Consider the following 14,959-nt stretch of genomic DNA (forward strand, 5'->3'; position numbering starts at 1 on the left):
TCTTCATTTTACCGATAAGACAAAGGAAAGAAAAGGTCTAAATGCAGGCTTGTCATGTTTATTGATTCTGCAGAAAGGGCAGCGAAACTTCGTTTCACTTCAAAATATTTTTCTTTAAGCCTTCCTGAATTCAAAATCACATCTTGTGTCTCTGTTTTTCAGTTTTAGACATTACCTTGTCATTTCAATGGCTTCAGTAATTTGATAGAGCAATGTGGGACAATAGTCTATGTGGGCCAGTCAATCCAGAATGTTCCTCAAGATAATGAACTCAAGTAAACATTTAATACTCTCTCTCTTTCTCTTTCTCTCTCTCATGTGTTCTCTCTCACTCTCACTCTCTGCTCTCTCACACATTTTCTCAAACACACATGTATAGTCACACACATACAACTGAAAAAATTTCATTCACTCAAGAAATAATTACTAAGATTTAATTCTATTCTTTTAGCATAAGTCTACCACAACCTATCTCTGATTAAAAGTTAAAATTCTGGACAAAATACAAAAAGCACAACCTGAAGACTCTGAAACAAAAACAGAAGTAGACAGATTGTGGAAAGAATTAAAAACTTGGAAAGGTGAGAGGCAAGGAATTGACTTTCCTTTTTTCTTTTTTTCTCATTTCTCTCACTGCTTTGCCCTGAGAGTGAGCCTAGTCACCATGGTGCAGATGAGTAAAATTCCAATAGAAATTCCATGTTTTTAAAAAGAGGAACTAGGAAAATAGACTCCTGCAAGCAGGATAGTGTATGGAAGAAAGAGGGGAAAGACCTGAAGATAAACGTGCACAAGCTTTAGGATCACCCCTGAATTGCACATGCATGGGGCAGACCAAAGTGGATTAGCAAAGGCTGTAATAACTCCACTGATTTAAATCATGGTTCAAGTCATAACAATTACAATGTTCAAGATACAATTAAGAAATTTCTCAACATATGCATACCAGGAAAATACGACCAATTCTGAAGGGAAAAGACAATCTGTAGATGCTAGCCCTGAGGTTCCTCAGATATTAGAATTACCAGGTAAAGGTCTCAAAGCAGCCATTATAACCATGCTCTATAGGTAAAGTTAAATACATATAGGATGAATGGAAAGATAGAATTTCTTAGCAGAGAAATGTAAATTGTAAAAAGAGAACAATGTGGAAATTTTACCAGTGAAAAATACATTATGTGAAACAAAAAATTCACTATATAGCTTTAATGAGAAAATGGAGATAATAAAAAAAGTCAGTGAACTTGAAGACAGAGCAAAAGTATATAATAGAAGGAAGAAAATAAAACATTTGGAAAAAATTAAAGAGAGCCTTAAGAGCTAATGGGACAATGTGAAAAGAATCATATACATGTTATTAGAATCAGAGAAGAAGAGAAGAAAGAGTTCAGGGCTGAAACATATATGAAAAAATAATACCCTCAAAATACCCAAATTTGGCAAAAGACATAAATTTACTAATTCAAGAAGCTCCGTGAACACTTAACAGAGAACAAATTAAAGAAAATCATACTTAGATACATCATAATCAAAGTGCTGAAAAACGTTAAAGAAAAAATCTTTAAAAAAGCTAGAAAACAAATAAAACATTACACACAAGGAGACAACAACTTAAAAGCCACAGATTTCTTATTAGCAAATTTGGAGGCCAGAAGACAGTGGAAAACCATCTTTAAAGTGCTAAAAGAAATGAACTGTTTATCATGAATTCTATACCTATTGAAAATACCCTTCAGAAATGAGGGTCAAGGGGCCAGCCTGGTGAAGAGTAACATAAATTATAAATATATGAATGTATAAAAAAATACTATTTTTCTTAAGTTATTTACAATATGTATGATTGTTGAAAGTAAAGCTTACATCATTGTCTGGAGGTGTTTTCAATGTATGCAGATGTAAACTATATGTCAACTATAGCATAATGGCCAGTGGAGAGGGTAATGGAACCTATATATTTGCAAGACTTTTATATTTTGCTTAGAGTACTACAGTATTAACTCTAATACTATGACTAAATTAAGAATAAGAATAGATAGATATGTATATTGTATTCCCTAAAGCAGCAAATAAAAAACCATAGAGAGACATAGCCAAATTTCAAAAGGAAAACTACATTGGAATATTTAAAAATTCTAAATAAACTAATAGAAGGCAAAAACAATTGAAAGAAAAAAACAAAAAGTACATAGAGAAAGCAAAACAAAACAAAAAACAGATAAAATTGTAGATGTAAATCCAACCATATCAAGAATTATATTAAATATAAATGGCTTCAATAGATCAATTACAAAGATACAGATTTCAGACTGGATTTAGAAAGAAGGACAAAACTGTATCCTATTTTCAAGAAACCCACTTTAAATTTAAAGACATGGATAGATACAAATAAAACAGTGGACAAAGATGGACCAAGAAAACACTAATCAAGAGAAAACAGAGTGGATATATTAATATCAGCCAAAGATGACTTCAGAACAAGGACTATTACCAGGGATAAGGGTAGACAACAAATAAAGATAAAAGTGTTAATTCACCAAGAAGAGATAACAATTTGAAATGTATATGCATCTAACAAAAGGGCTTCAAAATATGTGAAGAAAAAACTAATAGAAGTGCCAGGAAAAATAGATAAATCCACAATTAGAGATTGTGGAAGACAGATGAAGTATACCTCATCTAGTAACAGTAGAATATTCTTTTCAAGTGTACTTTGCACATGCACCAAGATAGTCAATCTTATGACTCATAAACAAACTTTAACAAATTTAAATGAATAGAAAATTATACAAAATGTGTTCTTTGAGCATAATGGAATTAAACTAAAAATCCATAACAGAAGGATATCTAGAAATGCCCCAAATATTTGAAAATTAAATAACACACTTCTAATGGGTTAAAGAAAAAGACACAGGGAAATTATTTTTTGAGGAAGATTAGCCCTGAGCTAACATCCACTGCCAATCCTCCTCTTTTTGCTGAGGAAGATTGGCCCTGAGCTAACATCAGTGCCCATCTTCCTCTACTTAACATGTGGGATCCCTCCCACAGCCTAGCTTGATAGGCTGTGCATAGGTCAATGCCCAGGATCCAAACCAGCAAACCCTGGGCCACTGAAGCAGAGCGCATGGACTTAACCACTGTGCCACTAGGCCAGCCCCACAAGGGAAATTTTTAAATTGAATAGAATGCAAATGAAACTCAATATATCAAAATTGTGGAATGCAGCCAAAGCAATGCTTAGAGAGAAAATTTTAACATTGAACACTTACATTAGAAAAGACAAAAGGTTTCAAATTAAGGATCTGCACTTACACCTTAAGAAGGAAAAAAAGAAAAGCTAACTAAACCCAAATCAATAGAAGAAAAGAAATAAAAATAAAAGCAGAAATTAATTAATTCAAACAGAAAAATAATCAGTAAAACTAAAAATTGGTTCTTTGAAAAGATCAATAACATAGATAGGTGAAGTAGATAGATATTATAGATAAATAGAAGATAGAGAAGATACAGATAACCAATATCAAGAATAAAAAACAGATATCAATACAGACCCTACAAATGTTTAAAAAAATCATAATAAATGGATATTATGAAACACTCTATGCCCATAAATTTAATCATTTGGATAAAATGGACAAATTCATTGAAAGATATAAAGTAACAAATTTCACTCGAGAAGAAAGAGGTTATCTGAATATTTCATATATATTAAGAATTTGATTTTGCAGTTTAAAGGTTTTGAACAAAGAAAACCCCAGACCCATATGATGTCAGTGGAAAATTTTACCAAACATGTAAAAAATGATACCAATTTTACACAAATTCTTCCTGAAAATAGGAGAGAAAACACTTTATGAATCAGATTGTGAAGCCAGAAATACTAAATAGTCCCCCTTGATACTCAGCAAAGCACTGATCAGGATGTGCGTGAAGACGTCATCTGAGCCCAGGGGGAAAAGTCTTTGGAAAAGATTAAAGAACAGTGTCCACTACTTACAGAAAATCAGATGTAGTGCCTGTTCCCACAAGACAGCCTGAAAAAATGTATAATTCATGGGTGATTGGGCAGAATACTCATAAAAGCCTTTCCTAGTAGTAAGAAATAACTAGCTCTAGAGGGAGCACTATTGTATATCCCTCTCACAAATGATGATGGCAAGACCTAAATGGATCAAACTGTGTCCACATAACTGCACCCCAGAACAAAGCTCAAAAGTATTTACAGAAACACAAAAATATTCAACACCCAGCAAGGTATACTTCACAAAGTCTGGCTCCATGGAAAAAAGGCAAGAAAACACAATCCACAATAATGAGAAGAATAAAACAATCAAAACCAACCCAAAGCTGACATAAATGTTAAAATTAGCAGACAGGAGCATTAAATTAGACAGTTATTATAACTGTATTATAAGTCTATTTATTCAAAAGTTAAATAGAAACATGGAAAATATTTTTTAAAAGACCCAAATCAAACTTCTGGAATTGAAAACTATAGTATATGGATAGAATTAATGACAGATTAGACACAATAGAAGAAAGATTAATGAACTTAAAAATAGCAATAGAAACCATCCAGAATGAACCACACAGAGAAAAAAAATAATAATAAGGAAATGAGAACAGCAGTAAGGTGTGGGGTGCCCAATGGTGAGGAACAAGATGGAGGAACAGAAAAAAATATTTGAAGAAATAACAGAAGAAGAAATGAAGAAATAATTTCCAAATGTTAACTCACAGATTCAAGAAGTTCAATGAACCTCAAGAAACATGAAGAAAACTACACTAAGCTACACAATAATCAAATGGTTCAAAACCAGTGAAAATCAAAACCAGGTAAAATCTTAAAAACAGCTAAGCTAAAAAACATGTTATATACAGACTAACAAAGAAGATGATGCAGCTTTCCGGTCAAAAGCAATGCAAGCAAGAAGGCAATGGAATGACATCTTTCAAGTACTGCAAGAAAAAAAACCAAAACTGTCAACATAGAATTCTAGAGTCAGAGAAAAAATTTTCAAACCAAAGGCAAATAAAGGACATTTTAGATATATAAAAATTGAAAGAATCAGAAACCCAAATTAAAGAAAACAGTATCATTTTCAATAGCATCAAAAAAATGTTTAATACAGAGATAAATCTGACAAAAGCTGTGAAAGATTTATGCACTGAAAATTCAGGGCCAGCCTGGTGGCGCAGCAAAGTTCACATGTTCCACTTCGGCAGCCCAGGGTTCAGCAGTTCAGATCCTGGGTGTTGACCTACACACCACTTATCAAGCCACACTGTGGCAGGCATCCCACATAAAAAATAGAGGAAGATGGGCACAAATGTTAGCTCAGGGCCAATCTTCCTCAGCAAAAAGAGGAAGATTGGCAGCAGATGTTAGCTCAGGGCTAATTTTCCTCAAAAAAAAAAATTAATAAGTTCTCATGAGAATAAAAGATCCTAGAATAGCCAAAGAATTTTGCAAATGAATCACAAAGTTGGAGGACTAATACTGCCTGATGTCAAGACAAAATTACAGTCATCAAGACATTGTGGTATTGGTATAAAGACAGACAAATAGACAAGTGAAACATAATGCAGACATAAATAGACTCACATATAAAAGGTAAACTGATTTTTGACAAAGATTCAAAGGCAATTCAGTGAAGAAAGGATAGTCTTTTCAACAGATGGTGCTCAAAAATTGGATATCCATGTGCAAAAAAAAAAAAAGAACTTTGATCCATATCTTGTGCCCTATACAAAATCTAACTCAAAATGAATCCTGGGCCTAATTGTAAAATCTGAAATCATTATCCTTCTAGAAGAAAATAAATGAGAAATTTTTTATTCTTTAGGTAGGCAAAGATTTCTTAGATATGCCACCAAAGGCTTGATCCATAAAATAACAAATTGATAGATTGGATTTCATCAAAGTCAAAAACTTCTCCTCTTCAAAAGGCATTATGAGAATAATAAAGAGACAAGCCAAGATAGGGAGAAATACTTACAAAACATATGTCTATATATATAAAATAAGGAATTTTATCCAGAAAGTATAAATAATTCTCAAAACTCAATAATAAGAAAAAAAAAACAATTAAAAAATGGACAAAGACACTTCACCGAAAAAGATAGAGAGAGGGGAAATAAGCACGTGAAAAGGTGGTCAACTCAATATCCTTAGTCATTAGCGAAATGCAAATAAAAATGACAATGATACACCTCTGCACACCTATTAGAATGGTTAATTATGACATAATAAGAAGTATATATAGTGTCTGCTCCCAGTTCCTGACACAGAGCTCCTAAAATCCTTGTAATTTCCTAAGTGATGGGGATGACAGGAGCATCTTACACAGAGTTCCTAAATCCCTTGGAATTCCCCAAGTGATAGGAGCATCTTTTGTTCTAATAAGGTAACTCTTTGTGGCCTGCTGGATAGTTTCAGGATGGAGGCTGGTCACCAGAAAGACCAAGCCATGATTAGAAGCTTGGAACTTTTGACCCCACCCTCCATTCTCTGAGGAGGGATGGTGGCTGCAGAATTTGCTAATAATCAATTATGCTTACACGATGCAGCCTCCAAAACATCCCTAAACGATGGGGTTCTGAGAGCTTTCAGGTTGGCAAATACATCCACGTGCTGGGAGGGTGGCACACTCCAACTTCACAAGGTCAGAAGCTCCTGTTTTCTGGACCCTTCAGGACCTCTCCCTTTGTATCTATTCATCCGGCTGTTCATCTGTTTCCTTTATCATATCCTTTATAATAAACTGATAAACATAAGTAAATTTTCCTGAGTTTTGTGAGCTGTTCTAGCAAATTATCAAAACTAAGATGGAGTTGTGGGAACCTCTGACTTGGTAGTCAAGCCCAACAGAAGTGTAGGTAACCTGGGGACCCGCTACTTGGAATTGATGTCTGAAGTGGGGGGCAGTCTTGTGGGACTGAGCCCTTACTATGCCAGGCCGTGTCAGAGTTAAGCTAAACTGTAGGATACCAAGTTGGTGTCCACAGAGAATTGGAGAATTGCTTAGTGTGAAAAAACCCCACACATTTGTTTTCAGAAGTGTTGTGAGAAGAGAAATAGTTCTTCCTTTACTAATATTAAAAAGGTTGAGATACCAAATTTGTGCCATTCCTAGGGTCTGTGATTTCCACATGCACAAATAATCAAGAAATGTAAAGGATTGGGTTCTAGAAAGCTGTGATATTCATGTGAATTTTTTTGAGAAATGGAAAGGGGTTATTATGAGCAAGAGCTTTTCCCAAGACCTGTACCAGAAAATGTCCCAATGTAAAAAAAATTGATATAGAAGGCAGAAATCAGCTCAGTTACCAATTTTACCCTCTGCTTGCAGGAGGCATTGGCTGTGTCTGCTGCCTTCTCTGGTTTGTTCTGGTTTATGATGACCCTGTCTCACACCCATGGATAAATGTCACAGAAAAAGAATACATCATATCCTCCTTGGCCCAACAGGTACACGTAAGGACTCCAACCTTCTCCAGCTGTGTTGTATCAGCATCTGGATTTCTCAGGGTGACTAAGAATGTGTGACCATGTCTCAGATCTTACTATTCTGATCAGTAAATTTATTTTCAGGTCAGCTCTTCTAAGCAGTCTCTTCCCATCAAAGCTGTGGTCCGATCGCTTCCCTTTTGGTCCATTTGTTTTTGCAGTTTCAGCCATCTGTGGTTAATTAACATATTTATTGTATACACACCAACTTACATCAGCAGTGTGTTCCATGTTAACATCAGAGATGTGAGTATATGTCCCCTCAACCCTTACTCCTATTAGCATGACTCACAATTACTCTGCCTTCACAAATCATTCCATTTAGAAAGCTTTATCTTTTATTACCAAGAAATAATCTAATATTTAATACTCATGCCCGTAGCTTTTCTGAGGATGTGATTGAAGAGGCTACTGATTTTCTTAAGAAAGTGTGATTACAGGATTGTCAGTATGATTATCAGTGATTCATCAATAAAACATGTGGGCTCGCTGCCTTTATTATGATGGTTTACTCAAATTTTTCCCCTCAGAATGGGTTCCTGTCTGCCCTTCCCTTTATTGTTGCCTGGGTCATTGGTGTCCTGGGAGGCCACCTGGCAGATTTCCTTCTGACCAAGAATTTTAGGATTGTTACAGTCAGGAAAATTGCTACAGTTCTTGGTAAGAACAGGGCCTAAGGGTCAGTAATTCATAAAGCATACACAATGGCCAAAGATGTCTCATTGTTTAATTTGTGTGCTCTTCATTCCCTAGGAATTCTCCCTCCCTCAGCATTCCTGGTGGCTCTGCCTTACCTCACCTCCAGCTATATCACAACAATGACCCTCCTGACGCTGGCTTGTGGACTAAGCTCATTATGTCAGACAGGGGTCTATATCAATGCCTTGGATATTGCTCCAAGGTAAGACTCCAATCTCCACTCTTATTTTCACCTTTTTTGAGAAAAATTTAGCCTGCTTAGCTTTCAGGGAGCCCTAAACTTTGGGAAATAATAAATCATGGGCAAGGACAACAGATAGACCTGTGGCTGTTTTTTTCAGGTATGTGGGGGAGGGGTAATATTGATGTGTCTTTGAGCCTTTCGTGGAACACACATAGCACAAGTAGTTTTGGGTATAATTATATGAGGGATTCATACACAGAGAAAGTCTGAAGAATACTGTCAAGCATCTCTAGATCTAGCCTGGAACATTCCTGTCACCCACAGATACTCCAGTTTTCTCACGGGAGCCGCAAGGGGATTTGCACAAATAGCAGCTGTCCTGGCACCCACTGTTAGTGGATTTCTCCTCAGTCAGGTAGAGTTTTCCTGTCAAGGACTCTTAAAATGCCCTTCCAAATCCACTCAGAAAGGTAATAGCGTAAAGAATGTGTTCACATTTTGAAAAACAAAATTAAATTGTGAGTAACTTAGTCATAAGGTCAGTCTGGCAAAGAAAAATATAGAACAATTTCTTTCTGGACCTCCATCTTTACTCATTCTAAAGCCAAAGAACTAACTAGTGATCCGCTAGTAATATTCAGTCTTTGAAACTGAAACCACACAGCCACATAGATTTCGTGAGATGATGATTCTGTGCATGAATGCAACTGGCCATGTCTTCTGCAACACTTTGAAATTTTCATTTGCCTAACCATGCAAAAGCAGAGATAATGAAAGTAAATATGTTTAAGTGTCTGATACATGCAGGTGTTATTATAGGTATTTTATATGCAGTAATTTCACTTAATTATTGATTCTTACACCAATTGTGAAAGTGGAATATTATTATCCTCATTTCCCGATGATTAAACTAAAAATCTGATAAAACAAATCTTTCCGCTAAGAAGATATAGAATCAGAATTCTTCCAACTTAGACCTGTCTCGCTCCAAAGCCCACAATCTTTTCACTATGCCATCACAATACAAGACGAACTTTGAAAACATTCTTAGTATATTTTATGCTGTTATGATTTTCACGAAAGAAAAAGTGTATGGCACTTTGATAAATTGTGACAAATGCAGTTCTGTAGGTTAATCGTAAAGGTCCCTAAATCCCTTTTATCAAGAATATTCTGAATGTATTTTGAAATTCTTCTTTCCATGCAACTATCCATCCACTTTCAGGAAATGAATTTCTTCATGGACACTCACTAGAGAGCATTGTCTTCTAAACTATTAATATGAATTTCATAGAAAACAGGATGAAAGGGATAATATTCACTTGAGGTTTTGTGTCCCCAGGACTCTGAATTTGGGTGGAGGAATGTCTTCCTCTTGATGTTTGCCATTAACCTCTTAGGACTGCTCATCTACCTCATATTTGGAGAAGGAGATGTCCAAGACTGGGCTAAAGAGAGGAAACTCACTCGTTTATGAAGGTAAAGGATAATGATTTCATCTATGGTTATAGCCACAGAAATACTACTTAAATTTTTAATTCTATGTCATTTTTCTTTCTTAGTAATTCCACCTCAGATGAAAAGTCTTTAGGCACCTTATTCATAAATGAGAAGGCTTCAGTGATGAAAATACCAACAGAAAGAATTGTGTTCGCTGTGGCTCTTCTCAAATCCAAGATCAGTTCTTTATTTTACTCAGATTTATTTTTGAGGAAAATATAAGCTGAATGAAAATTCAAATAAAATGATAGCCAACAACAAAGTTGTCATCTTCATAGAATTAACAATGGATTCGGAGGAGCTGCCATGCAGGAGCCAATAGGCTCCATTCACAGTTTCTGGATCTCGAAACAGGAAATAATGTTTTGAAATTCTCAATCTAGGGTGGTAACCTCACTAGGGCAATGATTTTTCCTGTTTGTGAAAATGATTATTAATTTATATTTGTTGGGCTGGATATATTGTTAATGTGTTCCTCCCTTTGTGCGCTACACTCTACTTCATCCTGTGCAGGCCAAGGAGGCTGACCCGCATGGCTTGCATCCCACCCTCCTTTGTCCAATGGCTTCTGCTGGATTTCAACGGAGGTAGGAGAGTGAGGACAGGGAGTATCTATCTTTAAGGTTCCTCCTTATAGGGTCTGGAGTTGGCTGATCCTTCCACTACCGTTCACAGCTCCTGACAGGTAGCTCCTCCACATGTTCTGGTAACTTCTCTCTTCCCCTGTCTCTTCAGGTCCTTTTTTTTTGCCTTTATTTTGCTAGCTCTGGGATTCCCCACAGTATCTTAGGATTTCCTTACCACCTTCCCAACCCTGTGTAAAATGTCTCTTTTAACACTGTGCTCAAATTACTCAGTGTAAGTCTGCCATGTTTTCCTTCTGAGATGCAACTAATTCCATGGTCAAATCATATATAAAGCTTCAAACATCAAATGGATCAGTATTTTTGTAAAATGACAATTCATAGGTATCAGTGGGTCAGAGCATGTTCAGAGGGGCCAGGACCATGTTCTAGGTTGCTTCTTGTGGTGATCTCTACCATGCAGGCAGAGATTACAGCCATCAGGTCATTTTGTATAGAGGTGATGTAGTGGACATTAGTTATGAGTGAAAAATTAGGGCAAGGATGTTGAAAGTCAAATCTAAATAAATTCAATAATTACTGAGATCTTGCTATAGTCTAGAGTCTAGGCCCTTGGGACAGTAAATTAAATTAGACACAGTCACTATGCCCCATTCTAATATGGAGGACAGACATAATAATAGATGACAGTGCATGTCTTAGTTACAATAGCAGGGGGACATCCAGGCCATCATGGGAGACCAGATGAAGGGTTCCAATCCCGAACTGGAAAGCACAGGGGAGATCTCCTTCAGCAAGTAATTCCTGAGCTAAATGTTAGATAGGAAGTAGTATGGTAAGATTTCCCACACTGGCGCACAACTTGTGCAAAAGCATGAAAACAAGAAACAGAATTGGTTCTGAAGGGAATCACCTGCCTGCGTGGTCAGTTATGAAAGTACAGAAGATGAGTTTAGGGAAATGGGCATTACCACAGCATGGAGGTCTTGTCTGCCATGTTAGGGAGCTTGAGGGATATCTCACAAGCAATAGTGACATGAGCAGATTTTGTCTCTAGATAGAACACTCAGCCCCAATTGCAGAATCAGCAAGACTAGTTAAATGACCACCTGTGCAATGGTCCACACAGCATTGGTGAGGACTTAACTAGGGTAGGCAGAGCTAAGATGGAGAGAAGAAGAGAGACAGGAAAAATGTTTAGGAGGTAGAATTGAAAGATCATGGCATTTGGTTAGCTGGATACAGGAGAAGAGAGCAGTTAAGGAGTCTTGGGTCTTTAACCTGAGAGACTGGATAGAGAATGGTCTGAACAATTAAGCCAGAGAATGCAGGAAGAGGAGGCCCTTTCAGAAAGAAGATAATGAGTTGACTTTGGGACGTGTTGTGTTAGTGGTAATAGTGGGATTATCGAGTGGGCATATCTATTAATTTCCTGGGGCTGCCATAACAGAGTACCACTAACTAGTGGCTTAAACAACAGTGATTTTTTTTGTCTCACAGCTCTAGAAGTCTGAAATCAAAATCTCAACAGAGTTGGTTCCTTCTGAGGGCTGTGAGGGAGACTCTGTCCCATGCCTCACTTCTCGTAGCCTCAGGCATTCCTTGACTTGTAGATGGCTTTCTCCCTGTGTCTTCATATCATCTTCCCTCTGTACATGTTTGTCTCTGTATCAAAATGTCCCCTTTTTATAAGGACACTGGTCATATTGGATAAAGGCCCACCTTAATGACTTCATCTTAACTTGATCATCTACAAAGGCCCTATTTCCAAATGAGGTGACATTAACAGGTACAGGGAGTTAGGACTTCAGCACCTTTTGGGGAGACACAATTCAACATAAAACAGCAAGCCCAACAAACAGCCAGACCATAAATCTGAAACTTGTAGAAAGGGACTGGGCTGGAGACAAAGATATAGGAGAAAAGAGCAGATGTTCAGCACTAAATTCTGGAATGTTTCATGCTCAGAGAGTCTGTGAATGGAAAAGCACCAAACCAAAGACAGAATGTCAACACTAAAGGAGTGAGCAGAATAAGAAATCCCCCCTCATAACAGAGATGAAAAAGGCAAGCTTGCACATATGAGGAACAATAGGAGGATACAGCTATCATGGAAACTCATAAACATGGATGGCCTTTAAGAAAGATGGCATGTCAGCAATAACAAGTATAGTGGAGTTCAGTTAGATGAGGTCAGGAAAGGAACCCAGTCATCTTCTGACTAGTTTACTGGTAGCTTTTTCAAGGCACATTTATCAGAGATGCGTGTTTGCAGGTCAGTTTGCAGTTTGCTGGTGAGTGAATGGGAGTTAGAAAATAGAGAAAGCAAGACAAATATTTTCACAAAGTTCAGTTGGGAAGAGAGGAGATGGGAAGATAGCCAGAGGAGGATACAGGAAAAGGACAAGTGACCTAAGGGGGAAAGGGACTGGCCCATGGGAGGCTTTGGGGAAGAAATAGTGGAGTGGGAGTGAAGTTGTAGAAGGATAGGGCAAAGAGATGGAGCAAGGTCTTGGAGGACACAAAAAGGACTCTGATGCAGGAGTTTAGAAAGAAAATATAAAATCAGAAATGTAAATTTTCTCTTTAAGAAATGGAGTCCAGGAAACCATGAACAAAATGAAAAGGCAACCTATGGAATGGGAGAAAATATTTGCAAATAATATATCTGATGGGGGCTAATATCCAAAATATGTAAAGAGCGCATACAACTCAATAGCCAAAAAAAAAAAAAATTGATTAAAAGATGGGAAGAAAAACTGAACTGACATTTTTCAAAAGAAAATATATAAATGGCCAACAGGTACATGAAAAGGTACTCAACATCACTAATAATCTGGGAAATGCAAAACCAAACCACAATGAGGTACCACCTCACACCCGTTAGAATAGCCATCGTCAAAGGGATAAGAACAAGTGTTGGTGAGGATGTGGAGAAAAGGGAACCCTTGTGCCCTGTTGCTGGGAATGTAAATTGGTGCAACCACTATGGAAAACAATATGGAGATTCCTCAAAAATTTAAAATAGAACTACCATATGATCCAGCAATCCCAGTTCTGGGTTTATATATCCAGAGGAAATGAAAATAGGATCTCAAAGAGATATCTGCATTCCTGTGTTCATTGCAGCACTATTCACAATAGCCAACACATGAAAACAACCTAAGTTTCCATCAATGATGAGTGGATAAAGAAAGTGTTATATATATATATATCCTGTGGAATATTATTCAGTCATTATAAGGAAGGACATCCTGTCATTTGCACAACAGTGAAGTACGTCAGACAGCGAAAGACAAATACTGTATGATATCACTGACGTGGAATTTTAAAGAGCCAAAGTCATAGAAACAGAGATTAGAACGGTAGTTACCAGGAGCTGGAAGACTGGGGAAAAGGGGAGATGTTGGTCAAAGGGTACGAACTTCCAGTTGTAAGCTGAATAAGTTCTGTGGATCTAATGTACAACATAATGAATAATAGTTAATAATACTGTATTATATACTTTACTGTTCCTAAGAGAGTAGATCTTAAATGTTCTCACAAAAAGGAAATGGTAATTGTGTGACGTGATGGAGGTGTTAGCTAACACTTGGTGGTAATCATTTTGCAATTATATAAGTGTATCAAATCAATAGGTTGTACGCCTTAAATGTACATAATGTTATATGCCAATTATATCTCAATAAAGCTAGAAAAATAAAAAAAGAAAGGGAATCCATTTTCTTTCTCTGTAAAATGCCTGCTAACTACACTTGTTAATCTAGATTAAGGACTTCCAAAGATACATTTTTGTTTGGTGAATGCTCTTTGTTCCCTATGATCTTGATGTTGTAAAAGGAAAAGACAATTCACCTGGTGCTAATGAAACCTATAAGTTTTCCCTGTTATAACCTAAAAGCTCCATATACTTATATCAACTGTAAGACCTTGATTATAAATGCATTAATTATTAAAATGTCTAATGTGAAAAGGAAACATGATGGGCAAGAGAGACTTTCCCTCCTGCTCTTCATATGTGCTCATCTTGCTTTTTTCTGAATTCCGCAATTGGGGTCATTTGGCCAGAAGTGACCAGTTTCCTCTATAAAGGATTCAGGCATCTGACCTCCCCATTTGAGCACATATATGACCAGAGATGTACTGACTTAGCATGGGTTTCTGCTAGTTTTTCTTTTCTGTACCCCTGCCTTAAGTCTGTATACTCTGATCTCCCTTCATGACTTTGTGTGCAAGCAGTTCATTACCAGGCATACACATAGCCTCTAATACAACATATTTCATACACTAATTTTAGTGTAATTTTTTATAGGATAATCCACATGATACTGGGAGTGAGCTGTTTAAGGGTAAAATTACTGAGCTATTTTATGAAGATAGGAAGTTTTCAGGTGATATTCAATAAATAATGACACATTATGAAACCTTTCAGGTGATAGTCAATAAATAATGACTTGCAATACCAACATGCGGTAAAAGTGG

General features: G+C 36.7%; 1 protein-coding gene across 6 annotated transcripts in view; it reads left to right on the top strand.

Annotated features, from left to right (window-relative positions):
• The window catches only part of SLC17A3 (solute carrier family 17 member 3), a 34,588-nt gene extending 21,441 nt beyond the window's left edge, over positions 1-13,147 (top strand). For 5 of the 6 annotated variants that reach the window (XM_046639018.1, XM_046639020.1, XM_046639019.1 and 2 more), the window contains 7 exons: positions 7,353-7,471; positions 7,595-7,756; positions 8,041-8,170; positions 8,264-8,411; positions 8,718-8,808; positions 9,736-9,872; positions 9,956-13,147. In XM_046639018.1, the coding sequence (XP_046494974.1) occupies positions 7,353-7,471; positions 7,595-7,756; positions 8,041-8,170; positions 8,264-8,411; positions 8,718-8,808; positions 9,736-9,870 (785 nt within the window). In that variant the 3' untranslated portion in view covers positions 9,871-9,872; positions 9,956-13,147. The remainder of the gene's footprint in view (positions 1-7,352; positions 7,472-7,594; positions 7,757-8,040; positions 8,171-8,263; positions 8,412-8,717; positions 8,809-9,735; positions 9,873-9,955) is intronic. The other variant, XR_006885214.1, reaches the window with a different exon arrangement.
• Positions 13,148-14,959: the final 1,812 nt, after the last annotated feature.

Source organism: Equus quagga, chromosome 15, assembly GCF_021613505.1.
Source record: "Equus quagga isolate Etosha38 chromosome 15, UCLA_HA_Equagga_1.0, whole genome shotgun sequence".
Classification (NCBI taxonomy): domain Eukaryota; kingdom Metazoa; phylum Chordata; class Mammalia; order Perissodactyla; family Equidae; genus Equus; species Equus quagga.